Source organism: Esox lucius, chromosome 22 (assembly GCF_011004845.1).
Source record: "Esox lucius isolate fEsoLuc1 chromosome 22, fEsoLuc1.pri, whole genome shotgun sequence".
In the NCBI taxonomy this organism is placed as follows: Eukaryota; Metazoa; Chordata; class Actinopteri; order Esociformes; family Esocidae; genus Esox; species Esox lucius.
Genome location: NC_047590.1, coordinates 24,957,385 through 24,979,520, shown reverse-complemented (window position 1 = coordinate 24,979,520; position 22,136 = coordinate 24,957,385). Strand labels below are relative to the sequence as shown.

Here is a 22,136-nt window from a genome sequence, read left to right as displayed (position 1 = left end):
GCCCAAAAATCAAAAGGCCAAAACCACAAAAAGCACATGTTTGATTCAGTGTCTGCAGCTTTTCCAGATAGGGGGGCTGATACCAGTTGTGTGCAAACATACACCCTCTATGAATCCTATGGTTTTACACAACAGGAAATAAACAATCATCTGTTCCTCAGCAGGTCAAAAAATTTGGTAAATACAACCTCAGATGAACAACACATGACATATTACACCATGTCACGAAATATTTAACAAACAAAGCCAAAATGGAGAAGCCATGTGTGAAAAACTAAGTACACACTTACCGCTTCCACAGGATGCTAAGTAGCAGACAGGTGCAGACAGGCGATGCTAATTAAATGCCCTTGATTAACTGATCATTAGCAAGTGTGACCACCACCATAAAAGTTTTAGCAGTTTGCTGGTCTGGAGCATTCAAGCATGTGTTAACACAATGCCAAAGAGGAAAGACATCAGCAATGATCTCAGAAAAGCAATTGTTGCAGCCTATCATTCTGGGAATGGTCATAAGGCCATTTCCAAACAATTTACAGTGAAAAAGATTCAAAAGTGGAAAACATTCAAGATTCAGGAGTAGACGTCCCAGGCAAATTCTCAGAGAAATAGCAAACAACAAGAGTTACATCTCAGACTCTACAGGTCTCAGTTGGCACGTTAAAGTGCTTGAAAGTATAATTAGAAAGAGACTCAACAAGCATGGTTTGTTTGAAAGAGTTGCCAGGAGAAAGCCTCTTCTCTCTGCAAAGAATATTGCAGCACGGCTTAGGTTCTCAAAGACGCATCTGAACTAATAACAAATAATGGGCCTCATTCATGAACAATTCTCTGACAATCTCACATTTGAACATTGGGAGAGACTTACAATCATCTTTAAGTGTGATTTATGAAACTGTCACACCTGGTTGAAATGAGCATAGATGTCACTGCAGATTGATAAACTGGATAAAGCTGTGGATGCGATAACGCCCTGTGTCTATCCTTAATTACATATGTGATCAGCAGCCTATGAATTGACAGATTTCAACATAAATTATAGCCTGAAACAGCTAAATAACCATTTGTCAATCAAAAACAGCAAGCTTTGCCATCATTAGGGGAACTGCTCGACCCAGAACCACTGGTTTATCTTCTCACTTCACACAATTTAAGACCTGTTAGCTAATCAAGATGCCAGTCACTGAAATTATAAACAACCATTTATGATCTCCAAGTATGTCAATACAGACTGAGTGAAAAGCAAGGCAAAGCAAGTTTGTCTTGAGCATTGCAAACACAAAGGCATTTCAAACCTTACAAATGCATGAACAACAGAAAGATAAAAATTCCTCATCATCTTATATTACCTATAATTATAATAATAATTGTGGTTGTTACTGAGGCTGTTACGATTGTTGATTTACGTAATAATGGTGGTCTTATTGCAAATCTTGTATTTCGATGTTGGTTTACACGGTCTCCGACCAGACATGAGTTTGATCATAAGTATACGACAAAGATAATATAGATGAATACCAGCTCTGCCTGTGAAATTATCGTACATACAATTTAAGATCAAATGTTATCGTACGCCTGTTTCATGAATGAATGCCAATGTCCTTTGGACAGAAGAGACCAAAGTGTAGATGTTTGGCTATAATGCACAGCACCACGTTGCTGTGCAAAAAACAAAACACAGGATATCAGCACAAACACCTCATACCAACATCCAAGCACGATGGTGGAGTGGTGATGATTTGGGCTTGGTTTGCAGCCACAGGACCTGGGAACCTTGCAATCATTGAGTCGAACATGAACTCTGTATATCAAAGTATTCTAGAGTCAAATTTGAAGCCACCTGTCCGACAGCTAAAGCTTAGCCGATATTGAGTTATGCAACAGGAGAAGGATCCCAATACAATGTGTTCTCACTGATTAAAGGACTGAGTCCCATTGTTTAGATAGGTAGAGGAATGTGGGGGATCTGGTATTTGCCAAGGGGGTATCATTGACTGGTATCAGCTGATGAAATGGTTACTCTTTATCTCCTTATCTGTATAACTCATCAGGGCATCTATTGTCTGTTTGGGTTCGGTTGGAACCCTTAGAGTTGAAGAAGGTATTTATGGCAGGAAGGAGAGCTGTCCATTGTGTGATGTTTAGGTTATAATGGAACAAAGGGAATGTGTCCTGATTGAGCTGGAATGTGCAGGATTTGTCACACCCCTCTCATGTCTTTAAATACTGTCGATTGCCTGTTTTTATTTAGAGACTATTCACTGTTACTTTGTAACCTGCGTACTCTCTCCTTGCAAGTATATTAAACCGTTTATTGTGCAATTGATTTCTCCTGTCTTACCTACCATTTTCATAGAACTGTTTTGCACTTTAGAAATTGCCATCACAATCTACAACACAATGACTGAAAAAGAAAATAATCAAAGTGTTGCAATGACCCTGCCAAAGTCCATACCTGAACTGTGGCAGGACCTTAAGAGAGCGGTGCATAAACAAATGCCCGCAAACCTCAATGAACTGAAGCAATGTTGTAAAGAAGAGTTTCCCAAAATTCCTCCACAACAATGTCAGATTGACAGTCATACAGTAAACGATTACTTCAAGTTATTGCTGCCAAAGGTGGTTCTACAAGATACTGAATTGAATCATAAGGTGTACTTAGGTTGTATTTACCAAATATTTTGACCTGCTAAGGAACAGATAATTGTTCTGATACGTAAAATCATAAAATCCAAAGAGGTGTACTTCTTCACATGACTGTATGAGTTTTATAGAGAATCCTAAAATAGCCTTCATTGTACTTGGTGCCTTGATCAAGAACACAATGGTAGGAGATGGTAGAACTATTTGATCAGAGACAAGCAACTTTCCATTTCAATTTACATGGGCTACAGATTAAGGAGTGCAATGAATGGGCCATGACATACCGTTTAATTGGACCAACTTGGAAAGACAGCTCCTATGCTTCTTGAATATCAAATCATGCACTGTGCATAGTTTACAATAGAACAATATGGCTTTAACATAATGCACTGCTTTTTAAACAGGAAAGTATTTATTTCTGTTTGATCTTGATATGCTACCTGTGGGCCAGATTCTACAGAACAACCACATTAACTACCATAGCTATGCAGATGATCCTCAAATATATATGGCTCTCAAATCGTATGACAAAAGCAAGATAAAACAGATTGTTTGGCAACAAAAATATGAGAACTACTATTAGTAAAGAGCTAATAGCTGAAAGAGTGGAAGCTGAAATCGTCAGGTATCAACTTAATCTGCAACACAACCAGAAGGACTCTGGACAGGGACAGTAACAAGTTTTTCAAGCCTGGTACTTTCTGGAGGTGTGAGCCAAGACGTCGTCCTCCTAAGTTTAAACAGGGCAGGAGACGGGGAAAATGTAGAAAGTGCATTCCTTAGAACTACAAGGATTTACAGTGGAGAAGGAGAATTGACCCTACTCCCCCAGCACACTAAATATAGCAACATAAGACCTTGGGGCTGAGAAGGGGGTCCAGGGACACTGTGGCCCTATCCAGGGGAAGCCCCAGACAGGGCCCAACAGGCAGGAAATCAATCCACCCACATTGCCAAGCATCAACCAAAGGGACACCCAGCAAACGCAACCACCCTGAAATGAGGTCCGAGCACTGCCAGCTGAGTTCAACCCAATTGCACAATGGGCACAACAGAGACAACAAGCCAGTGACTCCGCCCCTGAATGGCATTGGACGGAGCACATCCCTGTGGCGATGAGAGCCCACCTCACAATACAGCAAGGATGGACAGTATCAGGCCTTTCAGGTCACCTTCACACCCCTGGGCCAGACTGCACTTAATCATAGACCTTGCTAAAGAGACTAGTCTTTAGTAGACACTTGAAAGTTTGCACCGACTATGCACATCGAACCTTAGTTGGCAGATCATTCCACAGTAGTGGAGCTCAACGAGAGAAAGCCCTGCCTCCGGCTGTTTTATTTATATTTTTATTCTAGGTACAATTAAAAGCAACTCGAGATCTATTTTATGTTAATCAAAGGAGAGGTCAGGGTTGAGGGTAATGACAAGATTACTTAAATATATTTTGGGATATGACCATAGAACCATCGAGGTTCACAGTGAGTTTTTCTTGAGTTTAAAAGCAAGAAGTTCGGTCATCCACTTCCTAATATCTGAAATGCATGCTTCCAAAGTAGCACATCTTTGGGACTTCCCATGCATCATCAAAATATACAGTTGTGTGTCATCAGCATAACAGTGACAATTGACATTGTGATTCTGGATGACATCACCCAGAGGCAGCATATATAGTGAGAACAATAATGGGCCCAAAACCACGCCTTGAGGAACACTAAAACCTACCTTTGATTTGTTAGAGGATATGCCATTCACACATTCAAACTGATACCTTCAATCAATCAAATGTATTTATAAAGCCCTTTTTACATCAGCAGATACAAAACACCTTTACAAAAAACCTGGCCTTAAACCCCAAGGAGTAAACAACTGTAGTGTTGAATTTCAGGGGCTAAGAAAAACTTCCTAAGAATGCCAAAATTTAGGAGAAACCTAGAGGACCCAAGCTCAGAGGGGTGACCAGTGCTCTTCTGGCTGTGCCAGGTAAACATATTCAGATTACAAATATAATAATTAATAAATAGGTGTGGGCTGAGTCTAGAATCCATTTAAACCTGGTCCAGTTCAGAAGCATGACCTGATGATCTTTCAGATAAATAAGATTTAAACCAGGCTAGAACATGTCTACGTAACCAAATGTGGGTTTCCAGTCTCTCTAAGAGAAGGGAGTGATCAATAGTGTAAAAGGCAGCACTAAGATCAAGAAGCAACAGAATGATTGCGGAAACTTTCTCTGAGGCCATTAGAAGGTAATTTGTTACATTCACGAGTGCGGTCTCTGTGCTATGATGGGGTCTGAAACCGGACTGGAGCATTTCATAAATGTTATTTGTATTCAGGAAGGCATTCAGTTGTTGGGGGAAAAAAACATTACGATTTTTGAGAAGAACGGGACATTTGACATTGGAGTATAATTGTTTAATAAGTTGTTGGATCCAGATTATTCAGTGAGTTTGGTACACCTCTGGAGGATAGGGAGCAATTTATTATGTTCAACATGAACTAGCACCGGAACTATCTCCTTAAGTAGTTTTGTTGGAATCGTGTCTAGTTTACAATTTGTGGGTTTAGAACTAATTACTAATCAAGTGAACGTGTCGAACAATACAGGATAAAAAATTCAAGTGTCCCCATTGACACCAGGTCAGGGAGGTTCAGGACACTCCCAGGACAACTGAGATTTTGGGGAATATACCTATTTAAGGAGCAGTCAGTTATTTGTTTTCTAATGGTATCGATCTTTTCATCAAAGAAGTAAATGTATTCATGACTGCTGAAGTAAAGACCCACTTCACTTGTCGATCATTGCATTTTTGTTAACTTTGCAACAGTATCAAAGAAACATTTTGGATTGCACGGACAGTTTTTTCCATTTCTACACTAACATTATCCTTACCTGACATCTGTGTCTGAAGCCAAGCCATTAACTCTGCTGTCTTAACCTGAAGACCATAGCTCTCCTCCGTGTGGAAATTACAACAACTACAATGATGAGGCATAAAGGTACTTAGCTTCGGATGTTCAGGGGCGACTAGCTCCGTTTATTATCTCAAAATAGAGTCCCGGTGTAGAAAAGTTGGGTAAAAAGTCAATAGATCAAAATAGTATGTTGGTAAACTCCTAAAATAGAATTTAACCACTAGTTTATATAAAGAACATTCAAATAGGTGGCCAGGTAGGTAACAGCAAACCGTGTACAGCACGTCAACAATCTCACAATGCAATAGTGTAGCAAGCAGCGTACAGCAGTCACATCAAAGTGGTCACCAAAACAGCATACTATCATCTTAAAAATATAGCCAAAATCAAGGGCTTGGGGTTCCAAAAGACCAAGAGCAGGTCATCCATGCTTTTCTCTCTAGTACGGTTGACTACTGTAATGGCCTCTTAACTGGACTCCCGAAAAAGACTGTAAAACAGACGCAGCTCATTCAGAATGCTGCTGCTAGAATGTTAACCAGGACCAAGAGAACAGAGCACATCACTCCGGTTCTTAAATCTTTGCACTGGCTTTCCAGTCAGGTATAGAATAGATTTAAGTGGTGCTTTTAGGCGATAAATTACTGCATGGTTTAAACCCCAAATACATTTCTGATATGTTTGAAGAATATAAACCGAGCAGGGCTCTTAGATCCATGAACTCAGGTCAGCTAGTAGAGCCCAAGAGACCAAACTAAACATGGCAAAGCTGCGTTTAGCAGTTATGCGGCACACAACTGGAATGAACTACCAGAAGATCTTACATCTTTAAATCCAGGTTAAAAATCCTTCTCTTTTCCATGCGCCTGACTGATCAGTTAAACATAACCATACTTACAGCCTTACAGCATTTATAGCTTCCTCATGTAATCTACTATAGAATTTACTGGTTATGTTTTTTTGTTTTCATTCTATTTCTATTTTCTTATTTGAGGTTTTATCATCACTTTGTTTTTTGTTGTTATTCTAGTATTTGTTTTTATTCTATTGTATTTTTATATTTCTCTATTTCTTAGAAGCACATTGAATTGCTTCTATGTATGAATTGGGCTGTATAAATAAACTTGCTTGCTATTTATACAAATTAGAACATTCTAAAAATTGTGGCAAATCACAATTAACTACAGAGGTTTTTGTTGATTAATCGCAGTTATTTTAATCGTTTGACAGCAGCGGTTTTTATATAAAATGGTCAGATTGAAAAGTTAATACAACGCCTTGCTAATTTCCAGCTATATGCTTTGTTTTATATGTTTACGTACATTTCCTTTTGAAGTTTGGACACCACCTCATTGGGTATTTCTTAAGTTATACTATTTTCCACATTGCAAAATAATAGTAGTAATCTAAAGTATGAAACAACCTGTATGGAATAATCTAATAACCAAAAGTGTTAAAGAGATCAAAATACATTACATTTTGCCCATTCGTCAAAACAGTGATCTTTGCCATAGTGATAGCTATGCACACTTTGCATTTCCTCAAAAAGCTTCAAGGGGTAGTGAACTGGAATGCATTTCAATAAACAGGTGTGCCTTGTTAAAAGTTTGGGAATTTATTTCCTTCTTAATGGGTTCAAGCAGATCAATTGTGACACCGAAGGTTTGTTGTAAAGAAGACCATTGTCTGTACTATAGTAATCCATATTATGGCAAGAACATCTTGGAACAGCAAAGTGAAACAACAGTCCATCATTACTTTAAGACATTAAGGTCAGTCAATCCTGAACAAGTTTCTTCAAGTGTGGTCGCAAAAAATCATCAAGCACTATGATGAGGACTGCCACAGGATAGGAAGAACTAGACTAACCTCTGTTGCAGAGGATGAGTTCATTAGAGTTAACTTCATTTGCACATAGCACTCGTGTTACAGAGGTTGATCATTTTCTAACACAGGCCAGAAAATTGCAGCACGAATATAAAACGTCTGTTACCATATTTAATCACAACCACAGGTAGTGCAGTTCATCACAAACAGGTATGTGACTGGAAGAGGCCATTAATGTTGCATACAGGGCACACAATATCCAAACCTTAGTCAAACATATTCTTTATTTGCCCATAATGGTCAATTGTTGGTGGAAAAAATGTATACAAAAATCTTTGGCTCTGAATTACTGACATATACTTAGGCCCTCTAGAGGGCCTTGAAGCATCATATAATTGTCCCACCGATTACAAGACAATGTGTGATTGGTTGATTGTACGGTCTTTCCAAAATGCTGCTCTAATTAATGTCAGTGACATTTAATTGTTCCTTCTATTCAAAGCCTGAGGGCCTAGCCAATGAGAGTTAAGCACAGCAAGATCATTTCTACCAAGAAATATTCTGATTGGATACTTTTTTCTCTTGCATATTAACACTTGTTCCAACATATCCTCAAGAAATTCAATAGAAAGATAATTACAATTAAGAGAAAAGGTTAAATCAATGAATAGAAAAATGATATATAGATGTATCTATCTTTAGGCCCTCTCTGAGGGCATAGAGGGCCCTTACGGTTCCCCACTGGCATCAGACGACCCAACTGAGATGGTTTGAAATTAGTTGGACTGCAGGTGAGGATCCTGGCGGCAGAGTTTTGTGCATATTGAAGCCAGTTCAGGGCCTTCTTGGAGACACCAACCAGGACCCCATTACTGTAGTCGAGGCGGGAGGTGACAAATGCATGAATGAGGGTTTCGGCAGGGATTTTGGAGAATGGGGCGGAGGCGGAAGATGGTTTTAAGATGGAAGACTTGGTGACTGAGTGCATATGGGCTTCAAAAGAAAGTTTGGTCAAGTAAGACCCCAAGTTTCCTGACCTTTAGAGAGGGGCCAAAAGAGCTACCGTCAATGGTGAGGACAGGATTAGGGGTCTTGTGAAGGAGGGCCTTAGGTGCCACGAACATGATTCCTGTTTTATTGCTGTTGAGTTTGAGAAGGTTGGTCACCCAGTCTTGAATTTCAGAGAGGCAGGAGGTGAGAGAGCGGGGAGGGAGGGCAGCAGAGGGTTTGGTGTGAAAGTCAATTTGTGTGTCATCCGCATAGGTGCGGAAGTATAGGCCATGGTTCCGGATTATCTGACCCAGGTAGAGGAGACAGATAATGAACAGTAACGGGCCCAGTGCCGAGCCCTAAGGGACCCCTTGTTTGACAGGTAGTGCTTCTTGAGGATTGGTGAAACAATGGCGATTTTGAGTTCAGCAGGGACTTAACCACTTGAAAGGATGTGTTAATAATGTCCACCATGAGGAGGCAGAGGACAGGCAGGCCGGTCTTGACCAAGGGTTTGGTAAGAGGTCCAGGGGACAGGTGGACGGTCTAGAACCAGAGACTAAATTTGTAATTAAGTCCAGAGCAAAAGTTGATTATGGTGGAAAAGAGGGCTTTGGGGTTTCCTTTTCCTTCGAAAATCAGGAGTGAAAAGTAGGGACGGATCTGTAGGTGGTAAGATGTTGAAGAGAGCTGTACATGAACAGTTAGGCCAGTCCTGTTAGAAAGCCTTTCTAGCTGGTGACCACAGGCCTTCATGGAGCAAAGCTCGGGTGTATAAGAGGGAGTAGAGTGAGGGGAAATGACAGTGCGAGTCTTAGGGGGAGCCAAGGTGTCCAATGTTGCTGATAGGGCTTTGTTGTAGGAGGTCACCAGCTCGGAAGGGGAGCAGCCTCCAGTATCAATAGTGAGACTTAGGAAGTTGGTGGGCATGATGTTCTTAGTATCCCTGAACGTCATGATGTGCAGCAGGCGGCCCAAGAAAGTGGAGACAGGAATAGTCGCTTGAGGTTACTCAAGTTAGCACCTAACACACTGCAGTTCTTGCAGCATCGAGAGGTTGACAGTCGCCATGATGCTGTCCACAGAGTGATGAGTCCCGAAAAGCAAGCAACGTACAAACGCAGGTTCAAAGCAGATACTGGTGGTAGGTAGCTAGGCTGGCTGAGCTAAGGTAGCCTAGCCAGCTAGCAACAAAACAAATCCATCCGGCAAAGCAAAAGTAACTCCCTTGGGAGGCATGGCCTGCCAGTACATTTGGTCGGTACGTAGTCAGCATACAGGCAAGCTAAAGATCCCTCCGGGGAACACAGGAGAAAATACCTCCGGTAGGACAACCAAATGGGACGCAGACAAATCAGCAGAGTCACAGACACGAAAATGAAAACAAAACAACAATGTGTGGATGAAAGAGCCAATAGTGGGTTGTGAGCCAGCCGCAAGTAATCCAGTACAATAGGGAAGGCAAGTAAGAGCAGGGTCCTAGTAGGAATTCCAGTATGAAACAGAAAACAAACAGAAAACAGACTTCAAAATGTCCCGGTAGAGAAGTGGCAGCCAAAGTGCACCTGCGTACTCTCAAACTACAGCAACCATTGATTGAAAATCACTACAACTTCACTTCATTTTTAAACTCAGAAAAAATTTCACTTCATTAAAGTTAATGCATTTTCCTGTTGGTAATTTTATTTATCAACATCTAACCTTTCAGTATAGCATTGAGAATGCATTCCAGCAATAACTATTCAACTCGCCAAGCCATGAAAATGGCTACAGAAAACACGACAACAGTTCAAGGCAGTCCAAGTAATTGTGCTAGTCCAAATCAAGGTAAGAGTCAACTAAGAGATTACATTACAGGTAACAGTACACTCGGAATTGTATTGGAATCCCGTCAGAATTGCCTAAGTAACCAGCAGATAAACGTGTTAAAGGGAAAAGAAATAGTAAGTGGATACATCTTTGCATGACTACAGAACTCTCATCACGGCTCAGCAACCTTGACAGGATGGAGGAATCAATAAAATCCAAACCAGTATTAGAATTGTTCTTCAGGTGTTGTGTAATAGAAATGTTGGTATTAATGAATTCTACAAATGTATAGGGGAATAAATAATTACTAATTCTAGTACTGGGCTAAATGGAAAAGTACTGAGTCCTGTTAAGACAGGAAGAGGAATGGCAGAGGTGCTGATAATGTCGTAAATGTGGGAGAGTGGATCTGGTCTTCTATGAGGTCCAATAATGTTAAAGAAATGTCCAAGAAGAAAAGAGAAACATTTATAAATTGGTTAAATAGATTTGAGACAAAAAATATATATATATTATGAAGGCTGCAATTTTATTTTAAATTATTTAAACAGTTTAGTCCACAAGTATATGGATTGTGAACAGGTTTTGATGTTTTTGCTCTGTTCTCAAGAAAAGTGGATTTCAAATGAAATAATTATTAAAAGATGAAAGACTGTCAGCTTTAATAATACTATGTACATCCATGAAACTAGTGGGATTTATCACTCTTTACACTGTTTACTTTAGATTTTTTGGGATGTATTGAAAGGATAGCCCCTTGAGTTAAATAACATAACTCTACCTTCATGATGTTGACAACAGCCTGGCACGCCTCGTTTTGGTCCTTGGCCACAATGACACCCTTTCCTGCTGCCAAGCCACTGGCCTTCACCACAAGAGCAGGAAAGGTGGCCCTGGGGTGAATATCACAGGGGACAGAGGTTAAAGGACAAACAGCCACAGAACCAAGGTGGGAGCAAGAAGATGGAGTATTAAGCATGGACAACAACATTTAAGGGGCATACAACATTTTAATGTAGTAAACTGGGTGAGACTTTAATGGATTTAGCGTTTAGGAGGGATTAACCGGACCATTTAACTGGGACGTCCGTAGTGTTCAACCACCAACTTATACAAAGAGTCAATGGAAAACTTTAAATGGAAATGGCCTTAACAACACTTTCAACGCTCACACAGAGATGGGATGTCTATTCAAGTGTATGGGTGAGGGTCAGGTCCAATCAAATTCACATAATTCAGAAGACTAGTAAGACAAAGCCAAACAAGGGGAGGCTAATTGTTTCCACTAGAAAACAAACAATTGACATACTCTTAACAGTGAGAGACCTAATTCACCCCCCCCCCCCCCAACTGACGTGCGGATGTAGTTGCAGGCCTCCTCTGGGTCAGTGAAAGAGCCCCAGCGGGCAGTTGGGATGCCGTGGCGATCCATGAAAGCCTTGGAGAAACTCTTACTGGCCTCCAGCTGGGCAGCCTTTGCTGACGGGCCAAAACATGGAACATCTGCCGCCTGCAGGTCATCAACCATACCTGAGGGAGGGAATTAATGAAAGAGATGCACACGCGCAAACAGAACCACATTGAAGAACTACATAGAAACATAACGAATTCAAAACAAAACAAAACTTGAATCTGCAATCAAAGAAAACCAGATTTACTCAATAACACAAATTGAACAGACAGGATATCAAACAAAATTATCAAATACACAGATTATAAATCAAAACACAGCCATACCCAAACCTTTTAAAGTCCTGAGTCTAGGCTATTTTGCAGACATCAGGAACCGAGACAAATGTAATCATAATTACCGAGGCATGTGTGTCAACAGCAACCTGGGCAAACTATACTATGCCATCATAAACAGCAGATTAATCCATTACCTTAGTGAACACAATGTCCTGAGCAATAATCAGATTGGATTCCTAACCAAATCACCAAACCTCAGACCATATTTATACCCTTCACACCGTCATTGATAAACACATAAATCAAAACAAAAATATATTCTCGTGCTTCATATATTTTGAAAAAGCATTTGACTCAATTTGGAATGAAGGAATTTTACTAAAACTAATTGAGTGAGGTGGGGGTAAAAACATTATCAAACCAATGTACACAAACAACAAAAGGCGCAGGGAAAATTGGAGATAAACACAGAATTATTTTCAAGGACGTGAAAACAATGAAACAACTTAAGCTCAAGCCTATTAAACATCAATATTAATGAATTGATTCAAATGCAATAAACAGCCCCAGGACTCACTAAATTACACAGAAATAAAATGCCTCCTGTACACAAATTATCTGGTTCTACTGTCACCAACAAAAGAGGGCCTAAAGCATCATTTAGATTGACTGTCAGTGCCCAGGTCTGTCAGAACTGTTGCAGTCTAAAAAAGACAAAGTTAGTTATTTCAGAAAAGATCCAGTTGCCAAGAAAACAATTACTTTATTAGGCTCCATTCACATAGAAAATACACACACGTACACATTTGGGACTAAAAAAAAGCTCCACTGGGAATTTCAACCTGGCCGTAAATAAACAGATAAGGCAAGGAGAGATTTTTACACCATTAAAATATATATATATCAAATTAAACACCAATTAGGATCTGCCTCAAAATATTCAAATCTATAATTGAACCATTTGCACTATAAGGCAGTGAAGTGTGAGGGCCCGCTTTCAAAACAAGAATTTGACTAATGGGACAAACACCCAATTAAAAGACTACATGCAGAACTCCTAGAGCATCTGGAGTCCAGAGAAAAACTCCAAACAATGCAGGCAGAGCAGAACTAGATCAATTCACTCTTCTGATTAATATCTAAAAAACAGCCACCAAATTTCAGAATTTAAAAACAAGTCACCTCCACTCCTACCACTACAAAGCCCTCCAAAGCGAGGAGGAAACCATAGAGAAGAGCCCCCTTGGCCAGTTGATTCTGAAACTAAGTTCACAAACCAATACCAACCCAATAAAATCACCAGGACAGCATTCAGAACATCTGGCCCAATCAAATTATTACAAAACAAAAGGAAAATTATATCACCTATTGGAAACACACCACTGACTATGTACAGACGCAGTGAGCACAAACTGACAACAAACAGGTCATCACAGACAAATCTACCCAGAGAGGCAGGTTGTGCTCCCTCTGCCCAGAGAGAGAGAGGTAGAGACAGTGAAACATTTTCTCCTACACTGCAAAAACTATGCAGATATACAATAAATATTTTCCCCAAAACAAAATTGAATACTTTGAAAGGACAACAGAAACTGAGAAAATGCAGGTTATTCTAGAAGAAAAACCCAGTTGTGCTATAATAGCGGTAAAATATGTAGCTTCCTGCCACACCCGAAAAGATAACCAACTTAACAATATATCAGGATAATGAAACTACAGTAATAGCTGTATCCTTTCCCCTACTTACAAGTAACTGTGATTGTAGTTCACATTTACAATTGTAATATATATTGATGTTTGCTTTGGCAATGTACAGTACAGGCCAAAAGTTTGTACACACCTTCTCATTCAATGAGTTTCCTTTATTTTCATGACTATTTACATTGTAGATTCTCACTGAAGGCATCAAAACTATGAATGAACATGTGGAATTATGTACTTAACAAAAAGTGTGAAATAACTGAAAACATGTCTTATAACATGTCAAAACGTGTCCAAACTTTTGGCCTGTACTGTATGTAGTAACACACTGCAAGCCAATAAAGCCATTAAAATTGAATTGAGCGAGCAAAAACGAGAGAGCAACCGAGAAAAATTAAAACGTAAATATACTTAAATGTAATGTACTTAAATATTGGCAATCTATGCTGTGTATGTGTTTCTGTTAAATATACTTGTGTTAAGTCGTCACTGTCAAAAGAAATGTATGAAATTATTTATTAAAAGATGAGCATAATATCCTGCTTCTTAAATAATGCTAATGAAGTTTCATTGGCCATAACTAGTTGTATGAAGGTGCCAGTCGGACGAATGGACAGACTTACACATTCACTAGAATGGGTGGTTGTGTCCAGGCTCTTGACTGGTACTTTATACACTGATGAGCCAAAACATTATGACCACTCACAGGTAAAGCGAAAAACGGTGGTCATCTCCCAAGAAGGTCACATGTAAAAGTCTAGGTAGATGAAATGGTAAGTGAACAATCAGTTCTCATAGTCAACGTGTTGCATTCAGGAGAAATGGGCAGGTGTAAAGAACAGAGCAACTTTGACAAGGGCCAAATTGTTATGGCCAGATGATTGGGTCAGAGCATCTCTGGAGCGATGAGGCTTGTTGGGTGATCCCGGTCAGGAGTGGTGAGTCCCTACCACCAGATGTCCAAGGGACAAACCACAAACCGGCAACTCATCCATGCGCAAGGGCAACGAAAGCTATTCCATCTGATCCAAACAGATAGAAGGTCTACTGTGGCAAAAGTCACAGAAAATGTTAATAATGGTTACAGAAGAATGTGTCACAACACACAGCGCATTGCAGCCTGCCTGGTCAGAGTGCCGATGGAGACCCCTGTACTAATCAAAAGAGCCTACAATGGGCATGAGTGTCGGAACTGAACCTTGGAGCAGTGGAATAAGGTTGTCTGGTCCAATGAATCCCGTTTTCTTATACATAATTTGGACAGCCATGTACGTGCGCCGTTTACATGGGGGAGTGATGGCAACAGGATGCAATGTGGGAAGACAAGCCAGTGGAGGGAGTGTGATGCTCTGAGCAACGTTCTGCTGCTTTCATGCGGATGTCAATTCGACCTACCTAAACATTATTCGCCTTATTCACCCACGTCACTTCCTTTAAACCAAAACGAGGCTGTGGGGTACGGAAGTAACGTTGGCCTGCCCATCTGTCATAATGTTACCTACAATGCCGCCACATTGTTGTGTTCCCAAATGTACATCTTCAAAGAGAAAGAAATCCTATACAAGTCAAACATTCCATCGTTTCCCAAAAGATCCTGTACTTTGCCGTGAATGGATTCATAATATAAGAAGAGATCCCGGTCGCCATTTCAAGGTAAGATATTAACATTAGTTTACGATGCTAACGTTAGCCATATTTATGTTAACTGTCATAGAGATAGCTAGCTAAACCTTCTGGCTAAATAGACATGACTTGATTAGCCACGAACCGGTCCTTTTTAAGTTATAACAAGCAAAGGGCTGATTCGGGGGAAGTAGTTGCTCTTTTTACTAGCCTGGTCAGCTAACGTCCTGCCGTGGGTAGCGTGTCTTATAGCAAAATATAAACAAGACGTGATCTGTGCCTGTTTATGATAATAACCATTGCTAATCTAGACCATGTTAAGCACACAACTACGTATAAACAGTGGATAAACAGCAAGCTTATTTGTTCTAGCAGTGGCACCACTCCGCAAACTGAGCAGTTTATCCACAGTCATGATACCTGAATGTTGTAAGGTGCCTCGTTTTTTTGCATTGAGCGAAAAGACTTAGCTCTCACACTGACTGTCTCGCTCCTCTTGACTGTCGGCAAAATAATTTATTGTTAACACAAAATAAGTCAGGCTGGTGTGGTTAATATATCTTAACAATGCTTTGCATCAGCTTGTAATGTTGTCACGTCCTGTTGTTTTATCTAGCTAACAAGCTAACTTCAACAGTAACGTTAACTAATGCTGATTTCAGAAAAAAAGCTGTGATCGTCCGTGCATCCACGTCCACGTCGTGCACATATCCGTCGATCCAGTTGCTGTATCCTTTAAGCAAAACAGCCCGGGGAATCATGCAGTCCTTATTGGCCCATTTTTCGACATAGTCCACTGTTATGTTGGGAAGACCTTTGTGGACATCAAATCTTTCATGATGATAGACGCCCGCTGCTGCGCTCGGTCAATGAACTTTCGGTTAGAGTGTACCCCCCAGCCTCGTTTTGGATTTCAAGATGGAGGCGCGGTGAATAAGGTCCATTGGAGAACAAGTACACCCCATCATGGCCACACTGCACACATTGTTCAGGAATGGTTTGAGGAAAATGAAGAGTTCAAGGCATTTCCCTGGCCTCCAAATTCCCAAAATCTCAATCCGATTGAGCATTTGTGGGATGTGCTGGACCAAAAAGTCCAATCCATGGCGGCTCCACCTAGTAACTTACAGGACTTGAAGGATCTGCTGCTAATGTCTTGGGGCTAGATATGACATGACACCTTCCAGGTTCTTATAGAGTCCATGCCTCAGACGGTTGGCGCAGTTCTGGCGCATTGTATAGGATCAACAGCATAATTAAGCAGATGGTCATAATGTTTTGTCTCATCAATGTATATCTGCTATAAGCTTCAGTAAAAGACAGGAAATTAAGCTAGTTACATTACACTCAATCACATTCTCTTAATTTCCTTTGTTTTCTCATTGTATTTTACTGTTTGTTCCTATTCCATGTTCATTTTGTAAACATCTTTGGGTCCATGAAAAGCCCTATAGAAATATAATTCATTTTTATTATTTATTTAAGCTGTATAAATCTGGTTTCCTTGGGAAGATTATTGCTACAGCATTGAAAGCTACCAGGAGCACAGTGGACTAAATCATTGTGACATGGAAGAAGTTAGCAACCAACAAGAGCAGGCCATCTGGCTAAACTAAATAACTGGGCAAGACAGGGCTTGGTCAGAGAGGAGGTCAAGAACCCAGTGGCCTTTTGTTTGATAGAGAGTTTCTCTGTAGAGTTTGAGGAACCTGACGGACAACCAATCTCCCCGCAGCACTTCATCAATCAGGCATTTATGGTAGAGCAGCTAGACAGAAGAGATGATCCTGAGTAAAAGGTATAGGATATGCTGCATGAAGGGCAGAGTATTAGGAAAATAAGTGTTGTCTAATGAGACGCAAATTGAACTGAATTCCAGTCACTACACCCAGTGAAAACAAGGCACTGCTTTGTGCCTCATCCCCAGGCTAACACTATCCCTAACATGAAGCATGGTAGTGGGAGCATCTTGCTATGGGGAAACGTTTCCGTGGCATGGAGTGGAAAACTGGTCAGGATTGAGGGAAGGAAGAACAAAATACAGAGAAAAAAATGGAAAGGGTGAAGGGGTCTAAATACCTTCCAAAAGCACTGTATACGTTATGCAGGGACGGGAAATTCCTTTTCAGAAGGCAATGAATTTGGATTGGGGTAATATATAAGTATGGGTGCCACTCACCTGCTGCCAGAGGAAGCTCGGGTCCAACAACCACCAGTCCCACACTATGTTCCTTACAGAACTGAGCCAGAATAGAGTGGTTACTCACAGACACCTCTGCGCAGTGTTGAAGGGGGGAAAGAAAACCACACACACACACACACACACACACGTCAGATGCAAGTGGGTACATGCAAGGACGTTCTTAAGCTAGCCCTTGACTAGTCAAAATGGGCGAAGCAGGAGAGTCCTTCTAAGAACTGCTAAACTCAATCATGTTGTAAACAAGGCAGCATTACTTTTGCTTGCGAAAACAGAAATCCTACTAATTCCTATAAGACACAAAATTACATAAATATGGTCTAGATATAATTTTACTATGGGTTTAAAATTGGCTAGACCATACAAACCCTTAACAAATAAAAGTAACAAAGGGTAATGTTACCCTCTTCTCACCAGAGTTGTAGATCTTTCCACAGTTGTCGGTGCCTGCATTCCCCGGTGCCACTAAGACCTTCTGGATGTGTGGCGATTGTGCCAGTTTCCAAGCTAGGGCATGTTCACGCCCACCATTGCCAATCACCAGAACACGTTCGGCCATGGCAACTGAAAGACTGGCAGATTGAAGTAACCCTCACATAAAATGGACAAATAATTACATCACAACACATCATGGAATACTCTAATAGAAATATATACGGTGGAACAAACATGCTTCTTTGCTATGCAGTAGGGCTGATCCCATTCAGTTGACAAGTCGACAGTAAGTGGTCGGTTGACTAAGATTTAGTAATTGCGGAGAGCATTTTAAGAAAAATGGTGCAACATAAATAAAAAATTTGACTATTTTCTATCAAACTTTTTTCCAATTTGGTACTGTGTTTATGAACCGAATTGCGGAGAATATGACTGATTAGACTGGATTAAAGCAAGGTTCATTTACAAATATTTGTTAAAATAATATTAAAAATAAATTAGCAAAATACATTGTACATGTACATTTGTTTGGATATTTTTGGGTTACTTTCAGTTCAAAAAAGAGTTCCCATTCTTGTAGATACAGATGTCACTCATCTAATTACAGCACCATGTTGACGGTCCGCGATGGGGCATGCCATGATATACTGCAGTATACTGTGGCACGTTAGAGTGCCATGCGGCATAGATAAAACTCCCAACTGTCAAGCAATCTGACATTACTGAATGGTAATTAAGATGTCAGAATTTTTATAAAGTAGCCTATTAAATGTTTTTTCCCCCTGCCAAAATTATTTAAATAAAATGAAAATCCACCTTATTTAAATTCTTGATAGATAAATCCATCAGAATTTTTGATTACTAGTTCCATACAGGTAAAAAGATTTGAATAAAGCTAACCTAATATCAAAGAGTTACAAAACAGCCAAGGATATCGTCTTTGTTTCACTAATAATTAATTACTGTGATACCTTTGATGAATTACATTACACTTCATTCTCATAGTTAAATGAATTTGCATTCAACCGCAAAGAGCACGATTCTTTATCTGGGGGCATCGCCCATTAAGAGTGATTTGCGCCTGCCTGGGTAGTATTTTTTGTCAACTTTAAGATGTTTTTAAGTTGCATGTGCTTCTACCATAATTAAAAACCAATGGAAAATACAGTAGTCAGATTTGTATATTTGTCAGTTAGAGTGAAGCAAAAACATCTTGGGTAACTAATCTTGTAGAACCCCCTATTATCAGCATATCCAACAGCAATTTTGAAAAACATCTTGTACCGAGTCTACTAGGAAGTTGTAGCTAGCTTTCTTGGCTTCCGGTAAGAAAACCCCCCCGAAAAAACAAAGACTGATCACACAGTCAATCGGCCCACATGATGTCTGAACTGTCACGCAAGTCTAATTTCACAAACTGCAACTTGTCTAAAAGAATTTCCATACGACATTTTCAATATCTGGGGGAAAGATTTTTTTTTAACATCTATACATTTCTAGAAAAAGGGGAAGTGAAAGCTATTGATTAGCAAAACGTACAGTTTTCCAGTGCATTTACATTTTAAACTTGAAAGGATTTACATATCTGACCACTAGAAACAGCTGATAATGGGGTAAGCCGATAGTAGGGAGACGTTAGCTACTATTTACTGAAAAGAGCCCCCTTAAGATGAGGGAGTTATGTTCAAAATATCAAACTCAACCGAACATGCAGCCAAATTAACACGATTCTATACAATTTGTGAGAAGGTTAAAATGCAATGGAACGGTTGCTGAAAAAATAAATCACAAAATGTTGACTCATATTGATTTATTTAGGCGGGCAAATTAATATTAAATTGGCCTAGCAATGTCTCTGGGTCTATACAAATAGACAAACTTCTTAAAACTCAAACTGAATACCTTTAGAGACTATTTACCCGTTTCTTTTTTTACACCCAAATCCTACTTAATCTGTCAAAATCAAACCAACAGGCGTTAATCTGTACCCAGGCACTGGTCACCCTTCGTCGAATGACATCAATGAATGAATGGGGAATACTCCTTTGAGGGCTCTCAAGGGCTCTTTGCCAGGCTGAAAATTAAAGTGTGCCATTTTAAACTGATAGACAATGGTACATTTGAAACATCAACCTTTATGAAGGAATCTATACAAAGATGGTTACAATTTCAATACCATCCCCTGAACAGTATGAACAAATCTTACACCAAATGATATGGCTAAACTCAAATATATTAATTAATAATAAGCCAATTTGATTTGAAATACATTTACAAGAACAGTATTTTGTTGCTTAAAGACATGACGAACAAAGACGGAAAATATATCACTCATGAGCAACTCAAACAAGCATGCTCGCTTCATGGGGATTAAATATTTAATTCATTAAAATGCAAATCCATCCATCATCTTCTGCTTATCCGGGGCCGGGTCGCGGGGGCAGCAGTCTAAGCAGGGATGCCCAGACTTCCCTCTCCCCAGACACTTCCACCAGCTCTTCCGGGGGGACACCGAGGCGTTCCCAGGCCAGCCGGGAGACATAGTCCCTCCAGCGTGTCCTAGGTCTTCCCCGGGGTCTCCTCCCGGTGGGACGGGACCGGAACACCTTCCCAGGAAGGCGTTCCGGAGGCATCCGAAATAGATGCCCAAGCCACCTCAGCTGACCCCTCTCGATGTGGAGGAGCAGCGGCTCTACTCTGAGCTCCTCCCGGGTGACAAAGCTTCTCACCCTCTCTCTAAGGGATCACCCAGCCACCCTGCGGAGAAAGCTCATTTCGGCCGCCTGTATCCGGGATCTTGTCCTTTCGGTCATGACCCAAAGCTCATGACCATAGGTGAGAGTAGGAACGTAGATTGACCGGTAAATCGAGAGCTTCGCCTTACGGCTCAGCTCTTTCTTCACCACGACAGACCGATACATTGACCGCATTTCTGCAGAAGCTGCACCGATCCGTCTGTCAATCTCCCGTTCCATCCTTCCCTCACTCGTGAACAGGACCCCTAGATACTTAAACTCATCCACTTGAGGCAGGTACTCTCCACCAACCTGAAGTGGGCAAGCCATCCTTTTCCGACTGAGGACCATGGCCTCAGATTTGGAGGTACTGATTTTCATCCCCACCGCTTCACACTCCGCTGCAAACCGTCCAAGTGCATGCTGAAGGTCCTGGCTTGAAGGGGCCAACACGACAACATCATCCACAAAGAGCAGAGACGAAATTGTGTGGTCCCCAAACCTGACACCCTCCGGCCCCTGGCTGCACCTAGAAATTCTGACCATAAAAATTACAAACAGAACCGGTGACAAAGGGCAGCCCTGCCGGAGTCCAACATGCACAGGAAACAAGTCTGACTTACTGCCGGCAATGCGGACCAAGCTCCTGCTTCGGTCGTACAGGGACCTGACCGCCCTTAGCAAAGGACCCAGGACCCCATATTCCCCAAGCACCCTCCACAAGATGCCGCGAGGGACACAGTCGAATGCCTTCTCCAAATCCACAAAACACATGTGGATTGGTTGGGCAAACTCCCATGAACCCTCCATCACCCTGTACAGGGTATAGAGCTGGTCCAGTGTTCCACGGCCTGGACGAAAACCACACTGTTCCTCCTGAATCCATGTGTAGCTATCAGAAATGCTATATATTTTGCTCTCATATTTAATAAATAATTTTACCAATACCGTCTATAAGCCTAGACTTCATGTAATTCAGTTATTTGTTGTTGTTGAAAATGTCTACTTTATGTACAGTCTGTACTCTTTATACTATTATGTTGTTTAATCATTCAAGTGTTGTGTGAATACAGTAGCAAAAAACAAAAGGCAGTCATTTATGACTATCAGATGAGATGAGAAAACATTCATTCACAATTCTCGTAATGGAATAGATTATATAGGGGTCAACTGGAGTGCGGGCTCTTTTAAACTGGTTAAGTCGTTTAACCACGTTTTCTGTCAATGGTGCTGATTTGTTTGAGTCCTTGAGTATTAGGCCTAGATGTTTGGGATTGTGAAAACTCTTTCTGTTATCTCCTATAGAAGTAGCAAGAGTCGTAGCATTGAGTTTTAAGAAAGCTGCGGAGCTCGCATTAGTGCTCATTAAAGCCATTCGTGTCAGCACCTCGATGAATCAAGATAACACTCCCTTAGCACTGCCTGTGAACATCAAAATAAGCTAAAACCAAAACAACACTATTGGATTCATTCTGAAGATTTTACATGTTTTTTTTTATTTAATTTGTTTTTATAGCCTAATAAACGAATGAAAATGCTAGTGTGTTCTTTGAAGTTTTTTTTCT

The 22,136-nt window shown here is 40.6% G+C and overlaps 1 protein-coding gene across 2 annotated transcripts in view; it reads right to left on the bottom strand.

The window, feature by feature from the left end:
- The window catches only part of gart (phosphoribosylglycinamide formyltransferase), a 63,358-nt gene that overhangs the window by 35,786 nt on the left and 5,436 nt on the right, over positions 1 to 22,136 (bottom strand). Inside the window, exons 2-5 of one of the 2 annotated variants that reach the window (XM_010867251.3) lie at positions 17,816 to 17,965; positions 17,381 to 17,476; positions 11,544 to 11,718; positions 10,970 to 11,081 (exon numbers count right to left, since the gene is read on the bottom strand). In XM_010867251.3, coding sequence (XP_010865553.1) covers positions 10,970 to 11,081; positions 11,544 to 11,718; positions 17,381 to 17,476; positions 17,816 to 17,960 — 528 coding nt within the window. In that variant the 5' untranslated portion in view covers positions 17,961 to 17,965. Of the gene's footprint in view, positions 1 to 10,969; positions 11,082 to 11,543; positions 11,719 to 17,380; positions 17,477 to 17,815; positions 17,974 to 22,136 lie in introns of both variants that reach the window. The other variant, XM_010867250.4, reaches the window with a different exon arrangement.